Source organism: Diorhabda carinulata, chromosome X (assembly GCF_026250575.1).
Source record: "Diorhabda carinulata isolate Delta chromosome X, icDioCari1.1, whole genome shotgun sequence".
Classification (NCBI taxonomy): Eukaryota; Metazoa; Arthropoda; class Insecta; order Coleoptera; family Chrysomelidae; genus Diorhabda; species Diorhabda carinulata.
Genome location: NC_079472.1, coordinates 337,874 through 356,441, shown reverse-complemented (window position 1 = coordinate 356,441; position 18,568 = coordinate 337,874). Strand labels below are relative to the sequence as shown.

The following is an 18,568-nucleotide window of genomic DNA, read 5'->3' as shown; positions in this document are numbered from 1 at the left end:
TTGAGAAAATTCGACGTTTTCTGATTAGAAAATTCGACGTTTTCTGATAAGGAAATTCAACGTTTTCTGATAAGGAAATTCGACGTTTTCTGATGAGAAAATTCGACGTTTTCTGTTGAGAAAATTCAACGTTTTCTGTTGAGAAAATTCGACGTTTTCTGTTGAGAAAATTCGACGTTTTCTGATAAGGAAAGTCAACGTTTTCTGATAAGGAAATTCGACGTTTTCTGATAAGGAAATTCGACGTTTTCTAATTAGAAAATTCGACGTTTTCTGTTGAGAAAATTCGACGTTTTCTGTTGAGAAAATTCGACGTTTTCTGTTGAGAAAATTCGACGTTTTCTGATAAGGAAATTCGACAAATGACCGTTTTATTAAAATTTTACTATTATTTGGTAATTCCTTGATTTTCTACGTTACTAAAATGAGAAAATTATAGACAGGAAAGCATCTCCAATAATTTCCTTAAATTCTCCAATAAGTTCCAACGAAACTTGCAGTTGCAAGCACAAATTTCTGATATCTCTTGCTCGTACAAAAAAAAATATGTTTTCATCCCCTTTTTCTATACGTTTTCCACCCTTTTCGATCCTTTACTACTTCATTCATTTCCTGCATTCTCTTTATTTGCTTTCCTCCTTTTCTTGCTACTTGTTTGTAGCTCCAAGTTTTCCTGGGTCTTCCTCTTCTTCTTTCTCTATATCTTCTTCGTTTTCACCGCTATTTCCTTCAATTGTTTCATCTCTTTTACTATTATTCCACTTTTTGTTTCTTTGTTCATTATCCAGAATGTGTAGATCGGTGTTAAATTCATCATCATGTAGTCGATCTATTGAATCGTTTATATTTTTTTAAACGTTTTTTATGATTCCGATTATCGGTTGATCGAAATATTTACAAAACTTCCCGACATTTCCTTCAATTTAAAATTAAATTGAAAATCAACACACTCGCCGGAAGGAAGCGGTAAAAATCATCGTTTCCGACGAATTTAATTTTTATTTAAGGATTCCTCCGTATTTTTGAGCGGTTTTTCTTGCGATAAAAACAACAAATTTTCCTGCTTTTTCCCCGGAAAATCTGTTATAGTAGATTATAATATGGGCATGGGTGTTGTCCGAGCTTTATAGAAAGTAAACAACGCCCTACCCCTTAAGGTAATACGTCGCTTAATTAATTGCCAACACCCTAATAAAATACAAAGTTTTTTCAACAAATTCATAACCGATTAACCGATATATTTAATAAATGCGACAATTCAATCAATATCCTTCGAATTTTCGAATAACAAATGTCATTCGTATGACAACACGTCAAATGTCAATCAGTGTTACCAAACTAAAGTAGTAACCATACTGGTGTGTTCGATATTTTATTTTTACGCGTCCTGGTGAAGGAAAAATTCTTTATTAGAGCTTAAAGTTTGAAGAAAACATATAAATGTCAAACTACAGCTGTAATATACCGAAAAGTTAGGTTAGGAACTTTCTATTTTGAACAGGGGGTTATTGAGGCCCTTAAAGATCAGTTAGAGGACGATTTTAGTACCTATGACGCCATCTAGTACCAAAATAATGTAACCGCAATATCTTAATGTCATTTTTTTATTAGTAAATGTAATAAATTACAATAATCTTCCAATTATCTCGTATATTTGATACGGAATATAAACATTACAGATACCGTTATAAAAAATAACGTAAATATTATTTTCGACGACGTAATTTTTGTCTAGAATTATATATACACTTAGTTTGCATTGAAATTAGTATAAACAAAATAAAAATAGATCCGCTATTAAGACTGTGTCACACACAATCAGATATTTGTGTAACGAGTAAGAAAAACGAATTTTCCGTATGTATTTTCGGATCTATTGGAAAATTCGCTTTTGAAAAATTATTGACGCCGTCTCAAATAAATTTCCATGTCCATTTATATGATTTAAATTTTACATTAAAATGCTTTCAAGTTACCAATTTATTATATATTAAAATATTTATATTTCGTTAATTTTCAGAACGGAATCTGTTTGTTTCAATCTACGTGGTGTCAAAAAAAAAAAAGTAGAAACGCAGATTCTGTGCAGTGGAAGTAATTTGAAATCATTTAGTAGTAGATACCCCGATAAGTTTCGAAAAAACTAATTTTCGAAAAGGAATTTGTTGAATTGAAAACGTTTTTGGAAAAATCAACCACAAAAGTAGTTCCGAGTGGTGCTGGTTGCGTGGAAATGGTTGATCTTGGACTTCTGTATAATTTGACGTTCTAGGTGTCTACAGCTCGAACTTGGTGCTCAAAAACCACGTCTACCTGTGAAGTAGGTCTTGCAAATACTGCTCTAGGTAGTTTTTGGTCAATTCTGGATCGCCTTTAAGTCGAATCGCTCTTACTTGTATTGAATCGAGCTTCTTAAGGATTTGCTTCGAAGACGAGCACCAAATACTCAGCAATACTCCGAAGGTGGACATATCTGAACCTTGTAAAGGAGTAGAAGCTTTCTGTTGGTTTTTAACGTGCCTTGGTAGCCGGTTCCACAGCTTCTCCGAGGACAAGAATGTCCAGGACGTCTGCAGGTCGAACTAGGTGCTCAAGAACCACGTCTACCTGTGAAGTAGGTCTTGCAAATACTGCTCTAGGTAGTTTTTGGTCGATTCTGGATCGTCTTTGAATCGAATCGCTCTTACTTGTATTGAATCGAGCTTCTTAAGGATTTGCTTCGAAGACGAGCACCAAATACTCAGCAATACTCCGAAGGTGGACATATCTGAACCTTGTAAAGGAGTAGAAGCTTTCTGTTGGTTCTGAACGTGCCTTGGTAGCCGGTTCCACAGCTTCTCCGAGGACAAGAATGTCCAGGACGTCTGCAGGTCGAACTAGGTGCTCAAGAACCACGTCTACCTGTGAAGTAGGTCTTGCAAATACTGCTCTAGGTAGTTTTTGGTCGATTCTGGATCGTCTTTGAATCGAATCGCTCTTACTTGTATTGAATCGAGCTTCTTAAGGATTTGCTTCGAAGACGAGCACCAAATACTCAGCAATACTCCGAAGGTGGACATATCTGAACCTTGTAAAGGAGTAGAAGCTTTCTGTTGGTTCTGAACGTGCCTTGGTAGCCGGTTCCACAGCTTCTCCGAGGACAAGAATGTCCAGGACGTCTGCAGGTCGAACTAGGTGCTCAAGAACCACGTCTACCTGTGAAGTAGGTCTTGCAAATACTGCTCTAGGTAGTTTTTGGTCGATTCTGGATCGTCTTTGAATCGAATCGCTCTTACTTGTATTGAATCGAGCTTCTTAAGGATTTGCTTCGAAGACGAGCACCAAATACTCAGCAATACTCCGAAGGTGGACATATCTGAACCTTGTAAAGGAGTAGAAGCTTTCTGTTGGTTCTGAACGTGCCTTGGTAGCCGGTTCCACAGCTTCTCCGAGGACAAGAATGTCCAGGACGTCTGCAGGTCGAACTAGGTGCTCAAGAACCACGTCTACCTGTGAAGTAGGTCTTGCAAATACTGCTCTAGGTAGTTTTTGGTCGATTCTGGATCGTCTTTGAATCGAATCGCTCTTTCTTGTATTGAATCGAGCTTCTTAAGGATTTGCTTCGAAGACGAGCACCAAATACTCAGCAATACTCCAAAGGTGGACATATCTGAACCTTGTAAAGGAGTAGAAGCTTTCTGTTGGTTTTTAACGTGCCTTGGTAGCCGGTTCCACAGCTTCTCCGAGGACAAGAATGTCCAGGACGTCTGCAGGTCGAACTAGGTGCTCAAGAACCACGTCTACCTGTGAAGTAGGTCTTGCAAATACTGCTCTAGGTAGTTTTTGGTCGATTCTGGATCGTCTTTGAATCGAATCGCTCTTTCTTGTATTGAATCGAGCTTCTTAAGGATTTGCTTCGAAGACGAGCACCAAATACGCTGCCATACTCCAAAGATAGACTTATCTAGACCTTGTAAAGGAGTAGAAGCTTTCTATTGGTTTTTACCGTGCCTTGGTAGCCGGTTCCACAGCTTCTCTGAGGACAAGAATGTCCTGGACGTCTGCAGGTCGAACTAGGTGCTCAAGAACCACGTCTACCTGTGAAGTAGGTCTTGCAAATACTGCTCTAGGTAGTTTTTGGCCAATTCTGGATCGCCTTTACATCGAATCGCTCTTTCTGGTATTGAATCGAGCTTCTTCAGGATTTGCTTCGAAGATGAGCACCAAATGCGTGGAAATACTCCATTTTGACCTTAACTCCTAACCTAAACACCCAACAAGCGAATTTACGTCCGGAAAGAATCAAATCTCGAGTCGCGGTGCATTATACTTAATCAGACTTGTTGTTACCTAATAAAACGTTGGATGGATCGATATTTGATTTAGCTACCAAGCTAGTCGACGATTGAGGTTGATAAACAGTATTATGTTAGTTTATTTCGAAGATAGACGTCCCAAACTATGTCAAAAGCCTTCGATAAGTCCAATGCGATTACTCCGGATTCTCTATAGCTACGTTGGTGATTTAGATCGAAAGATCCATGTTTCTAAAAACTATATTAATGATTTCTTCATTCTCGAAGGTTAGAAAACGGGAAAAAATCACAAAAAGTCAGTTCTGATTAATTAGGTGGATGGTTAATTGATTCGTAGTTCGAAATTCGTTTATCTCAAATTTTCTTGAGAAATTTTTCAAAATTTCCAGTACCTCACGACCTCTTACTAAACCGAATGTTTCAAAATACATCCTGGTGCGTATTCATACCATTTCGGATATTAAATTACGATTTTTGAATGATTTTTCGCGGTGATTCATTTTGTGATCGGACATTTTTAAACAACCCTCGTATATAAGTCAAATTTCCGCGGTTTTTGTTTATGGTGACGATATTTACGATGTACTAAATTTGAAAATATGAAAATTATTTTCTAATAAAAAGCGTTATTGACACTTTGATTTGATTATAACGAGAAAAATTTTGTTAATACGAAAAAATTCGGACGGAGACTTTAATAAAACGTTCGTAAAATTTCAATGTTATTCGAAAGGAAACGAGACGCTTTCGAATCATAAATAGGCGCACAAAATGAAAATAAACATTTCGGAAATAATATTAAAAGAAAATTTCGTCATTTTAGACGGAACATTTCGTTAAATTATCGAAAATAGTGTATTTATAAACATTTTATTTTATTTATAACTTTTTAATCGATACGAATACATTTTTTTCTTTCCAGAATATGGATTTAAATTCGTTGCAGGATCTTCAAGGATATTTAAACACTAGCAAACTATATTTCGAATGTGGACTGGGAAACACAACACCTGGTAAGTCAAATCTGTCATTTAATCACAAAATAATCAATCTTTTATTAGAATTTTGTTATTAATCCTGCAAAACCCCAAATTATTGAAGCATAGTCCTTATTAATGTCCTTGATTACATCTATTTGCAATTAGTTTAGTTTTTAGTTATTTATTACGCCCTAAAATTGATAAAATACGTTTGTTGTTAACTAATCGAGTCATAAATTGGTTTTTGTAGGGTCCTTTTCCTCCTGGAACAATCCTTGTTTGCCAAAATATCAAACTAACCGGTTATTAATATCCTGGTTGCGAATATTTCTCATTTTTAAACCCCCTGTAAGTATTTTTGATGGTTAAATACAATTTATGTTAATTTTCTTCGGAATGTTTCGTTATGGCGAACGATCGAAAAATCTACACATCTCCTAAACTATAAATTTCATCGAGTTGTACGAAAAAAAACTTTTTTGTTAAAAAAACCGATCGAAAAATACATTTTTACATTCTAAATGACTTCTAGACGCGCTATAAGATTCGTACCGTCGAAACTAACAACTGTAGTACCAAAAAAACGTTTATTTACTTCCTGGCTTGCCTATAGATGGCACCTCGTCCCGAAACCCAACAGGAAACTCAACTACCCACCCCTCCGGTTGCTATTAATAGCATTTAATTTAAAATAGCCGTTTTTATTTATTTTTTTTTTCGTTTTTTTTACCAATGGTTCAGCTAATAAACCCATTACAACCCCCCAAGGTTCAGTTTTAAAGTCCTATAATTCAGAACTTGCTACAACTGATTATTTAACAATAAAACGTAAAAAGACGAGTAAAACGTTTGGTTTAAACGTGATACCAGACTTGAACTGATACCTTTTTGTACCCCTTTCGTTTAATACAGCTTCGAAAGTCTTTTTTTTGACACAAATGATCTACGATTCGATGTTTTTATTCGTGGAGATGATCAGTCCACATGGACTGACGATTTGTTAGATTTTATACGGGGAATAAACGTTATTTTCTTCAGAATGTTTCGTTATGGCGAACGATCGAAAAATCTACACATCTCCTAAACTATAAATTTCATCGAGTTGTACGAAAAAAAACTTTTTTGTTGAAAAAACCGATCGAAAAATACATTTTTACATTCTAAATGACTTCTAGACGCGCTATAAGATTCGTACCGTCGAAACTAACAACTGTAGTACCAAAAAAACGTTTATTTACTTCCTGGCTTGCCTATAGATGGCACCTCGTCCCGAAACCCAACAGGAAACTCAACTACCCACCCCTCCGGTTGCTATTAATAGCATTTAATTTAAAATAGCCGTTTTTATTTATTTTTTTTTTCGTTTTTTTTACCAATGGTTCAGCTAATAAACCCATTACAACCCCCCAAGGTTCAGTTTTAAAGTCCTATAATTCAGAACTTGCTACAACTGATTATTTAACAATAAAACGTAAAAAGACGAGTAAAACGTTTGGTTTAAACGTGATACCAGACTTGAACTGATACCTTTTTGTACCCCTTTCGTTTAATACAGCTTCGAAAGTCTTTTTTTTGACACAAATGATCTACGATTCGATGTTTTTATTCGTGGAGATGATCAGTCCACATGGACTGACGATTTGTTAGATTTTATACGGGGAATAAACGTTATTTTCTTCAGAATGTTTCGTTATGGCGAACGATCGAAAAATCTACACATCTCCTAAACTATAAATTTCATCGAGTTGTACGAAAAAAAACTTTTTTGTTGAAAAAACCGATCGAAAAATACATTTTTACATTCTAAATGACTTCTAGACGCGCTATAAGATTCGTACCGTCGAAACTAACAACTGCAGTACCGAAAAAACGTTTATTTACTTCCTGGCTCGCCTATAGATGGCACCTCGTCCCGAAACCCAACAGGAAACTCAACTACCCACCCCTCCGGTTGCTATTAATAGCATTTAATTTAAAATAGCCGTTTTTATTTATTTTTTTTTCGTTTTTTTTACCAATGGTTCAGCTAATAAACCCATTACAACCCCCCAAGGTTCAGTTTTAAAGTCCTATAATTCAGAACTTGCTACAACTGATTATTTAACAATAAAACGTAAAAAGACGAGTAAAACGTTTGGTTTAAACGTGATACCAGACTTGAACTGATACCTTTTTGTACCCCTTTCGTTTAATACAGCTTCGAAAGTCTTTTTTTTGACACAAATGATCTACGATTCGATGTTTTTATTCGTGGAGATGATCAGTCCACTTGGACTGACGATTTGTTAGATTTTATACGGGGAATAAACGTTATTTTCTTCAGAATGTTTCGTTATGGCGAACGATCGAAAAATCTACACATCTCCTAAACTATAAATTTCATCGAGTTGTACGAAAAAAAACTTTTTTGTTAAAAAAACCGATCGAAAAATACATTTTTACATTCTAAATGACTTCTAGACGCGCTATAAGATTCGTACCGTCGAAACTAACAACTGTAGTACCAAAAAAACGTTTATTTACTTCCTGGCTTGCCTATAGATGGCACCTCGTCCCGAAACCCAACAGGAAACTCAACTACCCACCCCTCCGGTTGCTATTAATAGCATTTAATTTAAAATAGCCGTTTTTATTTATTTTTTTTTAGTTTTTTTTTACCAATGGTTCAGCTAATAAACCCATTACAACCCCCCAAGGTTCAGTTTTAAAGTCCTATAATTCAGAACTTGCTACAACTGATTATTTAACAATAAAACGTAAAAAGACGAGTAAAACGTTTGGTTTAAACGTGATACCAGACTTGAACTGATACCTTTTTGTACCCCTTTCGTTTAATACAACTTCGAAAGTCTTTTTTTTGACACAAATGATCTACGATTCGATGTTTTTATTCGTGGAGATGATCAGTCCACTTGGACTGACGATTTGTTAGATTTTATACGGGGAGTAAACGTTATTTTTCATTCCTCAATCGTGTTTTGCAATTAATATTCGTTTTTAGGTTACTGCCCCGAAGTATTCGATACGAATTTATACTACATGGCGGATACGGAAATATGTTGGCCGGAAACTGCTCCGGGTACGATCGTGAATCGTTCGTGTCCCGAAGTCGCCGGACTCGATCGTTCTCAATTGATGTTCAAAGAATGTTTGTCGAATGGTAGTTGGTACATCAAATCGGTGAATGGTACCTCAATACCGTACGTTGATTACACGCGATGCATTAATATGGATGAACTGGAGGTAAATAAATTTTGTTTTTACACATATTTTATTAATAACATCGCGTTAATTGTATTTCGATGATTTATCCGAATATATCGAGGATGGGAGGTAATGGTACTGATGGTAGAGTCGGAAATGGCCATCCTGGTAGAGTGGGTAGGGGTGGGAACGTAGGCCAATCGCCCCAATTGATGGTAGGTAATTTTACGAAAGGCGGTTCGTCAATATGAGGGCCGAAAAGGGGCGGTAGGAAATTGTACAAAAAACTAAAAATGTTGTTGTCTCCAGAGGGCGTTGTTGAATTGTTTGAATAACTTCCTGTTAGTCCTTGATCTTCAGTTGGTGATAGGCTGGGAGCACTTTTTACTAAATTGAACGTTGTGTGTAGTAATCCTGTAAAAGATTTTATCGGTTTAATACAAAAAAAAACGAAGTTTTTAATATTGAAAACAGTCTACAACAAACTATTTTTGGAAACAAAAAGCGAAAGTTCCAAAAGAAGTTTGGGAATCGAGGATTCTAATGTTGAAAAATGAAGATTTGAAAACAAGGATTCCACTGTCAAAAAGACAAAAAAAGGCTGTAGAAATAAGGAATTTATTGTGGAAAACAAGTAGACTGCAAAGCAAGGATTCCTTTGTCATAATGTCGAAAAAGGATACAGAAATATCAAGGATTATAAAAGGAAATCTAAAGGAAATTAAAAACTAAACTGGAAAACAAGGATTCCACTGTCAAAAATGCAAAACAAGAATGCAGAAATTGGGAATTTATTGTGAAAAACAAGGAGACTGCAAAGCAAGGATTCCTTTGTCATAATGTCGAAAAAGGATACAGAAATATCAAGGATTATAAAAGGAAATCTAAAGGAAACTAGAAACGAAACTGCAAAGCAAGGATTCCACTGTCAAAAAGACAAAAAAAGGCTGTAGAAATAAGGAATTTATTGTGGAAAACAAGTAGACTGCAAAGCAAGGATTCCTTTGTCATAATGTCGAAAAAGGATACAGAAATATCAAGGATTATAAAAGGAAATCTAAAGGAAATTAAAAACTAAACTGGAAAACAAGGATTCCACTGTCAAAAATGCAAAAAAAGGCTGTAGAAATAAGGAATTTATTGTGGAAAACAAGTAGACTGCAAAGCAAGGATTCCTTTGTCATAATGTCGAAAAAGGATACAGAAATATCAAGGATTATAAAAGGAAATCTAAAGGAAATTAAAAACTAAACTGCAAAGCAAGGATTCCACTGTCAAAAATGCAAAAAAAGAATGCAGAAATTGGGAATTTATTGTGAAAAACAAGGAGACTGCAAAGCAAGGATTCCTTTGCATAATGTCGTAAAAGGATACAGAAATATCAAGGATTATAAAAGGAAATCTAAAGGAAATTAAAAACTAAACTGCAAAGCAAGGATTCCACTGTCAAAAATGCAAAACAAGAATGCAGAAATTGGGAATTTATTGTGAAAAACAAGGAGACTGCAAAGCAAGGATTCCTTTGTCATAATGTCGAAAAAGGATACAGAAATATCAAGGATTATAAAAGGAAATCTAAAGGAAATTAAAAACGAATCTGGAAAACAAGGATTCCACTGTCAAAAATGCAAAAAAAGAATGCAGAAATTGGGAATTTATTGTGAAAAACAAGGAGACTGCAAAGCAAGGATTCCTTTGTCATAATGTCGAAAAAGGATACAGAAATATCAAGGATTATAAAAGGAAATCTAAAGGAAATTAAAAACGAAACTGGAAAACAAGGATTCCACTGTCAAAAATGCAAAAAAAGAATGCAGAAATAAGGAATTTATTGTGGAAAACAAGTAGACTGCAAAGCAAGGATTCCTTTGTCATAATGTCGAAAAAGGATACAGAAATATCAAGGATTATCAAAGGAAATCTAAAGGAAATTAAAAACTAAACTGGAAAACAAGGATTCCACTGTCAAAAATGCAAAACAAGAATGCAGAAATTGGGAATTTATTGTGCAAAACAAGGAGACTGCAAAGCAAGGATTCCTTTGTCATAATGTCGAAAAAGGATACAGAAATATCAAGGATTATAAAAGGAAATCTAAAGGAAACTAGAAACGAAACTGCAAAGCAAGGATTCCACTGTCAAAAAGACAAAAAAAGGCTGTAGAAATAAGGAATTTATTGTGGAAAACAAGTAGACTGCAAAGCAAGGATTCCTTTGTCATAATGTCGAAAAAGGATACAGAAATATCAAGGATTATAAAAGGAAATCTAAAGGAAATTAAAAACTAAACTGGAAAACAAGGATTCCACTGTCAAAAATGCAAAACAAGAATGCAGAAATTGGGAATTTATTGTGCAAAACAAGGAGACTGCAAAGCAAGGATTCCTTTGTCATAATGTCGAAAAAGGATACAGAAATATCAAGGATTATAAAAGGAAATCTAAAGGAAACTAGAAACGAAACTGCAAAGCAAGGATTCCACTGTCAAAAAGACAAAAAAAGGCTGTAGAAATAAGGAATTTATTGTGGAAAACAAGTAGACTGCAAAGCAAGGATTCCTTTGTCATAATGTCGAAAAAGGATACAGAAATATCAAGGATTATAAAAGGAAATCTAAAGGAAATTAAAAACTAAACTGGAAAACAAGGATTCCACTGTCAAAAATGCAAAACAAGAATGCAGAAATTGGGAATTTATTGTGCAAAACAAGGAGACTGCAAAGCAAGGATTCCTTTGTCATAATGTCGAAAAAGGATACAGAAATATCAAGGATTATAAAAGGAAATCTAAAGGAAACTAGAAACGAAACTGCAAAGCAAGGATTCCACTGTCAAAAAGACAAAAAAAGGCTGTAGAAATAAGGAATTTATTGTGGAAAACAAGTAGACTGCAAAGCAAGGATTCCTTTGTCATAATGTCGAAAAAGGATACAGAAATATCAAGGATTATAAAAGGAAATCTAAAGGAAATTAAAAACTAAACTGGAAAACAAGGATTCCACTGTCAAAAATGCAAAACAAGAATGCAGAAATTGGGAATTTATTGTGAAAAACAAGGAGACTGCAAAGCAAGGATTCCTTTGTCATAATGTCGAAAAAGGATACAGAAATATCAAGGATTATAAAAGGAAATCTAAAGGAAATTAAAAACGAAACTGGAAAACAAAGATTCCACTGTCAAAAATGCAAAAAAAGAATGCAGAAATTGGGAATTTATTGTGAAAAACAAGGAGACTGCAAAGCAAGGATTCCTTTGTCATAATGTCGAAAAAGGATACAGAAATATCAAGGATTATAAAAGGAAATCTAAAGGAAACTAGAAACGAAACTGCAAAGCAAGGATTCCACTGTCAAAAAGACAAAAAAAGGCTGTAGAAATAAGGAATTTATTGTGGAAAACAAGTAGACTGCAAAGCAAGGATTCCTTTGTCATAATGTCGAAAAAGGATACAGAAATATCAAGGATTATAAAAGGAAATCTAAAGGAAATTAAAAACTAAACTGGAAAACAAGGATTCCACTGTCAAAAATGCAAAACAAGAATGCAGAAATTGGGAATTTATTGTGAAAAACAAGGAGACTGCAAAGCAAGGATTCCTTTGTCATAATGTCGAAAAAGGATACAGAAATATCAAGGATTATAAAAGGAAATCTAAAGGAAACTAGAAACGAAACTGCAAAGCAAGGATTCCACTGTCAAAAAGACAAAAAAAGGCTGTAGAAATAAGGAATTTATTGTGGAAAACAAGTAGACTGCAAAGCAAGGATTCCTTTGTCATAATGTCGAAAAAGGATACAGAAATATCAAGGATTATAAAAGGAAATCTAAAGGAAATTAAAAACTAAACTGGAAAACAAGGATTCCACTGTCAAAAATGCAAAACAAGAATGCAGAAATTGGGAATTTATTGTGAAAAACAAGGAGACTGCAAAGCAAGGATTCCACTGTCAAAAAGACAAAAAAAGGCTGTAGAAATAAGGAATTTATTGTGGAAAACAAGTAGACTGCAAAGCAAGGATTCCTTTGTCATAATGTCGAAAAAGGATACAGAAATATCAAGGATTATAAAAGGAAATCTAAAGGAAATTAAAAACTAAACTGGAAAACAAGGATTCCACTGTCAAAAATGCAAAACAAGAATGCAGAAATTGGGAATTTATTGTGCAAAACAAGGAGACTGCAAAGCAAGGATTCCTTTGTCATAATGTCGAAAAAGGATACAGAAATATCAAGGATTATAAAAGGAAATCTAAAGGAAATTAAAAACGAAACTGGAAAACAAAGATTCCACTGTCAAAAATGCAAAACAAGAATGCAGAAATTGGGAATTTATTGTGAAAAACAAGGAGACTGCAAAGCAAGGATTCCACTGTCAAAAAGACAAAAAAAGGCTGTAGAAATAAGGAATTTATTGTGGAAAACAAGTAGACTGCAAAGCAAGGATTCCTTTGTCATAATGTCGAAAAAGGATACAGAAATATCAAGGATTATAAAAGGAAATCTAAAGGAAATTAAAAACTAAACTGGAAAACAAGGATTCCACTGTCAAAAATGCAAAACAAGAATGCAGAAATTGGGAATTTATTGTGAAAAACAAGGAGACTGCAAAGCAAGGATTCCTTTGTCATAATGTCGAAAAAGGATACAGAAATATCAAGGATTATAAAAGGAAATCTAAAGGAAATTAAAAACGAAACTGGAAAACAAAGATTCCACTGTCAAAAATGCAAAAAAAGAATGCAGAAATTGGGAATTTATTGTGAAAAACAAGGAGACTGCAAAGCAAGGATTCCTTTGTCATAATGTCGAAAAAGGATACAGAAATATCAAGGATTATAAAAGGAAATCTAAAGGAAACTAGAAACGAAACTGCAAAGCAAGGATTCCACTGTCAAAAAGACAAAAAAAGGCTGTAGAAATAAGGAATTTATTGTGGAAAACAAGTAGACTGCAAAGCAAGGATTCCTTTGTCATAATGTCGAAAAAGGATACAGAAATATCAAGGATTATAAAAGGAAATCTAAAGGAAATTAAAAACTAAACTGGAAAACAAGGATTCCACTGTCAAAAATGCAAAACAAGAATGCAGAAATTGGGAATTTATTGTGAAAAACAAGGAGACTGCAAAGCAAGGATTCCTTTGTCATAATGTCGAAAAAGGATACAGAAATATCAAGGATTATAAAAGGAAATCTAAAGGAAACTAGAAACGAAACTGCAAAGCAAGGATTCCACTGTCAAAAAGACAAAAAAAGGCTGTAGAAATAAGGAATTTATTGTGGAAAACAAGTAGACTGCAAAGCAAGGATTCCTTTGTCATAATGTCGAAAAAGGATACAGAAATATCAAGGATTATAAAAGGAAATCTAAAGGAAATTAAAAACTAAACTGGAAAACAAGGATTCCACTGTCAAAAATGCAAAACAAGAATGCAGAAATTGGGAATTTATTGTGCAAAACAAGGAGACTGCAAAGCAAGGATTCCTTTGTCATAATGTCGAAAAAGGATACAGAAATATCAAGGATTATAAAAGGAAATCTAAAGGAAACTAGAAACGAAACTGCAAAGCAAGGATTCCACTGTCAAAAAGACAAAAAAAGGCTGTAGAAATAAGGAATTTATTGTGGAAAACAAGTAGACTGCAAAGCAAGGATTCCTTTGTCATAATGTCGAAAAAGGATACAGAAATATCAAGGATTATAAAAGGAAATCTAAAGGAAATTAAAAACTAAACTGGAAAACAAGGATTCCACTGTCAAAAATGCAAAACAAGAATGCAGAAATTGGGAATTTATTGTGCAAAACAAGGAGACTGCAAAGCAAGGATTCCTTTGTCATAATGTCGAAAAAGGATACAGAAATATCAAGGATTATAAAAGGAAATCTAAAGGAAACTAGAAACGAAACTGCAAAGCAAGGATTCCACTGTCAAAAAGACAAAAAAAGGCTGTAGAAATAAGGAATTTATTGTGGAAAACAAGTAGACTGCAAAGCAAGGATTCCTTTGTCATAATGTCGAAAAAGGATACAGAAATATCAAGGATTATAAAAGGAAATCTAAAGGAAATTAAAAACTAAACTGGAAAACAAGGATTCCACTGTCAAAAATGCAAAACAAGAATGCAGAAATTGGGAATTTATTGTGCAAAACAAGGAGACTGCAAAGCAAGGATTCCTTTGTCATAATGTCGAAAAAGGATACAGAAATATTAAGGATTATAAAAGGAAATCTAAAGGAAATTAAAAACGAAACTGGAAAACAAAGATTCCACTGTCAAAAATGCAAAAAAAGAATGCAGAAATTGGGAATTTATTGTGAAAAACAAGGAGACTGCAAAGCAAGGATTCCTTTGTCATAATGTCGAAAAAGGATACAGAAATATCAAGGATTATAAAAGGAAATCTAAAGGAAATTAAAAACTAAACTGGAAAACAAGGATTCCACTGTCAAAAATGCAAAACAAGAATGCAGAAATTGGGAATTTATTGTGAAAAACAAGGAGACTGCAAAGCAAGGATTCCACTGTCAAAAAGACAAAAAAAGGCTGTAGAAATAAGGAATTTATTGTGGAAAACAAGTAGACTGCAAAGCAAGGATTCCACTGTCAAAAAGACAAAAAAAGGCTGTAGAAATAAGGAATTTATTGTGGAAAACAAGTAGACTGCAAAGCAAGGATTCCTTTGTCATAATGTCGAAAAAGGATACAGAAATATCAAGGATTATAAAAGGAAATCTAAAGGAAATTAAAAACTAAACTGGAAAACAAGGATTCCACTGTCAAAAATGCAAAACAAGAATGCAGAAATTGGGAATTTATTGTGAAAAACAAGGAGACTGCAAAGCAAGGATTCCTTTGTCATAATGTCGAAAAAGGATACAGAAATATCAAGGATTATAAAAGGAAATCTAAAGGAAATTAAAAACGAAACTGGAAAACAAAGATTCCACTGTCAAAAATGCAAAAAAAGAATGCAGAAATTGGGAATTTATTGTGAAAAACAAGGAGACTGCAAAGCAAGGATTCCTTTGTCATAATGTCGAAAAAGGATACAGAAATATCAAGGATTATAAAAGGAAATCTAAAGGAAACTAGAAACGAAACTGCAAAGCAAGGATTCCACTGTCAAAAAGACAAAAAAAGGCTGTAGAAATAAGGAATTTATTGTGGAAAACAAGTAGACTGCAAAGCAAGGATTCCTTTGTCATAATGTCGAAAAAGGATACAGAAATATCAAGGATTATAAAAGGAAATCTAAAGGAAATTAAAAACTAAACTGGAAAACAAGGATTCCACTGTCAAAAATGCAAAACAAGAATGCAGAAATTGGGAATTTATTGTGAAAAACAAGGAGACTGCAAAGCAAGGATTCCTTTGTCATAATGTCGAAAAAGGATACAGAAATATCAAGGATTATAAAAGGAAATCTAAAGGAAATTAAAAACGAAACTGGAAAACAAAGATTCCACTGTCAAAAATGCAAAAAAAGAATGCAGAAATTGGGAATTTATTGTGAAAAACAAGGAGACTGCAAAGCAAGGATTCCTTTGTCATAATGTCGAAAAAGGATACAGAAATATCAAGGATTATAAAAGGAAATCTAAAGGAAACTAGAAACGAAACTGCAAAGCAAGGATTCCACTGTCAAAAAGACAAAAAAAGGCTGTAGAAATAAGGAATTTATTGTGGAAAACAAGTAGACTGCAAAGCAAGGATTCCTTTGTCATAATGTCGAAAAAGGATACAGAAATATCAAGGATTATAAAAGGAAATCTAAAGGAAATTAAAAACTAAACTGGAAAACAAGGATTCCACTGTCAAAAATGCAAAACAAGAATGCAGAAATTGGGAATTTATTGTGCAAAACAAGGAGACTGCAAAGCAAGGATTCCTTTGTCATAATGTCGAAAAAGGATACAGAAATATCAAGGATTATAAAAGGAAATCTAAAGGAAACTAGAAACGAAACTGCAAAGCAAGGATTCCACTGTCAAAAAGACAAAAAAAGGCTGTAGAAATAAGGAATTTATTGTGGAAAACAAGTAGACTGCAAAGCAAGGATTCCTTTGTCATAATGTCGAAAAAGGATACAGAAATATCAAGGATTATAAAAGGAAATCTAAAGGAAATTAAAAACTAAACTGGAAAACAAGGATTCCACTGTCAAAAATGCAAAACAAGAATGCAGAAATTGGGAATTTATTGTGGAAAACAAGTAGACTGCAAAGCAAGGATTCCTTTGTCATAATGTCGAAAAAGGATACAGAAATATCAAGGATTATAAAAGGAAATCTAAAGGAAATTAAAAACGAAACTGGAAAACAAAGATTCCACTGTCAAAAATGCAAAAAAAGAATGCAGAAATTGGGAATTTATTGTGAAAAACAAGGAGACTGCAAAGCAAGGATTCCTTTGTCATAATGTCGAAAAAGGATACAGAAATATCAAGGATTATAAAAGGAAATCTAAAGGAAACTAGAAACGAAACTGCAAAGCAAGGATTCCACTGTCAAAAAGACAAAAAAAGGCTGTAGAAATAAGGAATTTATTGTGGAAAACAAGTAGACTGCAAAGCAAGGATTCCTTTGTCATAATGTCGAAAAAGGATACAGAAATATCAAGGATTATAAAAGGAAATCTAAAGGAAATTAAAAACTAAACTGGAAAACAAGGATTCCACTGTCAAAAATGCAAAACAAGAATGCAGAAATTGGGAATTTATTGTGAAAAACAAGGAGACTGCAAAGCAAGGATTCCACTGTCAAAAAGACAAAAAAAGGCTGTAGAAATAAGGAATTTATTGTGGAAAACAAGTAGACTGCAAAGCAAGGATTCCTTTGTCATAATGTCGAAAAAGGATACAGAAATATCAAGGATTATAAAAGGAAATCTAAAGGAAATTAAAAACTAAACTGGAAAACAAGGATTCCACTGTCAAAAATGCAAAACAAGAATGCAGAAATTGGGAATTTATTGTGAAAAACAAGGAGACTGCAAAGCAAGGATTCCTTTGTCATAATGTCGAAAAAGGATACAGAAATATCAAGGATTATAAAAGGAAATCTAAAGGAAACTAGAAACGAAACTGCAAAGCAAGGATTCCACTGTCAAAAAGACAAAAAAAGGCTGTAGAAATAAGGAATTTATTGTGGAAAACAAGTAGACTGCAAAGCAAGGATTCCTTTGTCATAATGTCGAAAAAGGATACAGAAATATCAAGGATTATAAAAGGAAATCTAAAGGAAATTAAAAACTAAACTGGAAAACAAGGATTCCACTGTCAAAAATGCAAAACAAGAATGCAGAAATTGGGAATTTATTGTGCAAAACAAGGAGACTGCAAAGCAAGGATTCCTTTGTCATAATGTCGAAAAAGGATACAGAAATATCAAGGATTATAAAAGGAAATCTAAAGGAAACTAGAAACGAAACTGCAAAGCAAGGATTCCACTGTCAAAAAGACAAAAAAAGGCTGTAGAAATAAGGAATTTATTGTGGAAAACAAGTAGACTGCAAAGCAAGGATTCCTTTGTCATAATGTCGAAAAAGGATACAGAAATATCAAGGATTATAAAAGGAAATCTAAAGGAAATTAAAAACTAAACTGGAAAACAAGGATTCCACTGTCAAAAATGCAAAACAAGAATGCAGAAATTGGGAATTTATTGTGCAAAACAAGGAGACTGCAAAGCAAGGATTCCTTTGTCATAATGTCGAAAAAGGATACAGAAATATCAAGGATTATAAAAGGAAATCTAAAGGAAATTAAAAACGAAACTGGAAAACAAAGATTCCACTGTCAAAAATGCAAAAAAAGAATGCAGAAATTGGGAATTTATTGTGAAAAACAAGGAGACTGCAAAGCAAGGATTCCTTTGTCATAATGTCGAAAAAGGATACAGAAATATCAAGGATTATAAAAGGAAATCTAAAGGAAATTAAAAACTAAACTGGAAAACAAGGATTCCACTGTCAAAAATGCAAAACAAGAATGCAGAAATTGGGAATTTATTGTGCAAAACAAGGAGACTGCAAAGCAAGGATTCCTTTGTCATAATGTCGAAAAAGGATACAGAAATATCAAGGATT

At 33.8% G+C, this 18,568-nt stretch overlaps 1 protein-coding gene across 1 annotated transcript in view; it reads left to right on the top strand.

Annotated features, from left to right (window-relative positions):
* Positions 1-18,568, top strand: part of LOC130902621 (calcitonin gene-related peptide type 1 receptor-like) — a 42,232-nt gene that overhangs the window by 8,826 nt on the left and 14,838 nt on the right. The window contains exons 2-3 of the mRNA XM_057814862.1: positions 5,218-5,308; positions 8,277-8,518. Of these exons, the coding sequence (XP_057670845.1) occupies positions 5,221-5,308; positions 8,277-8,518 (330 nt within the window). The 5' untranslated portion in view covers positions 5,218-5,220. The remainder of the gene's footprint in view (positions 1-5,217; positions 5,309-8,276; positions 8,519-18,568) is intronic.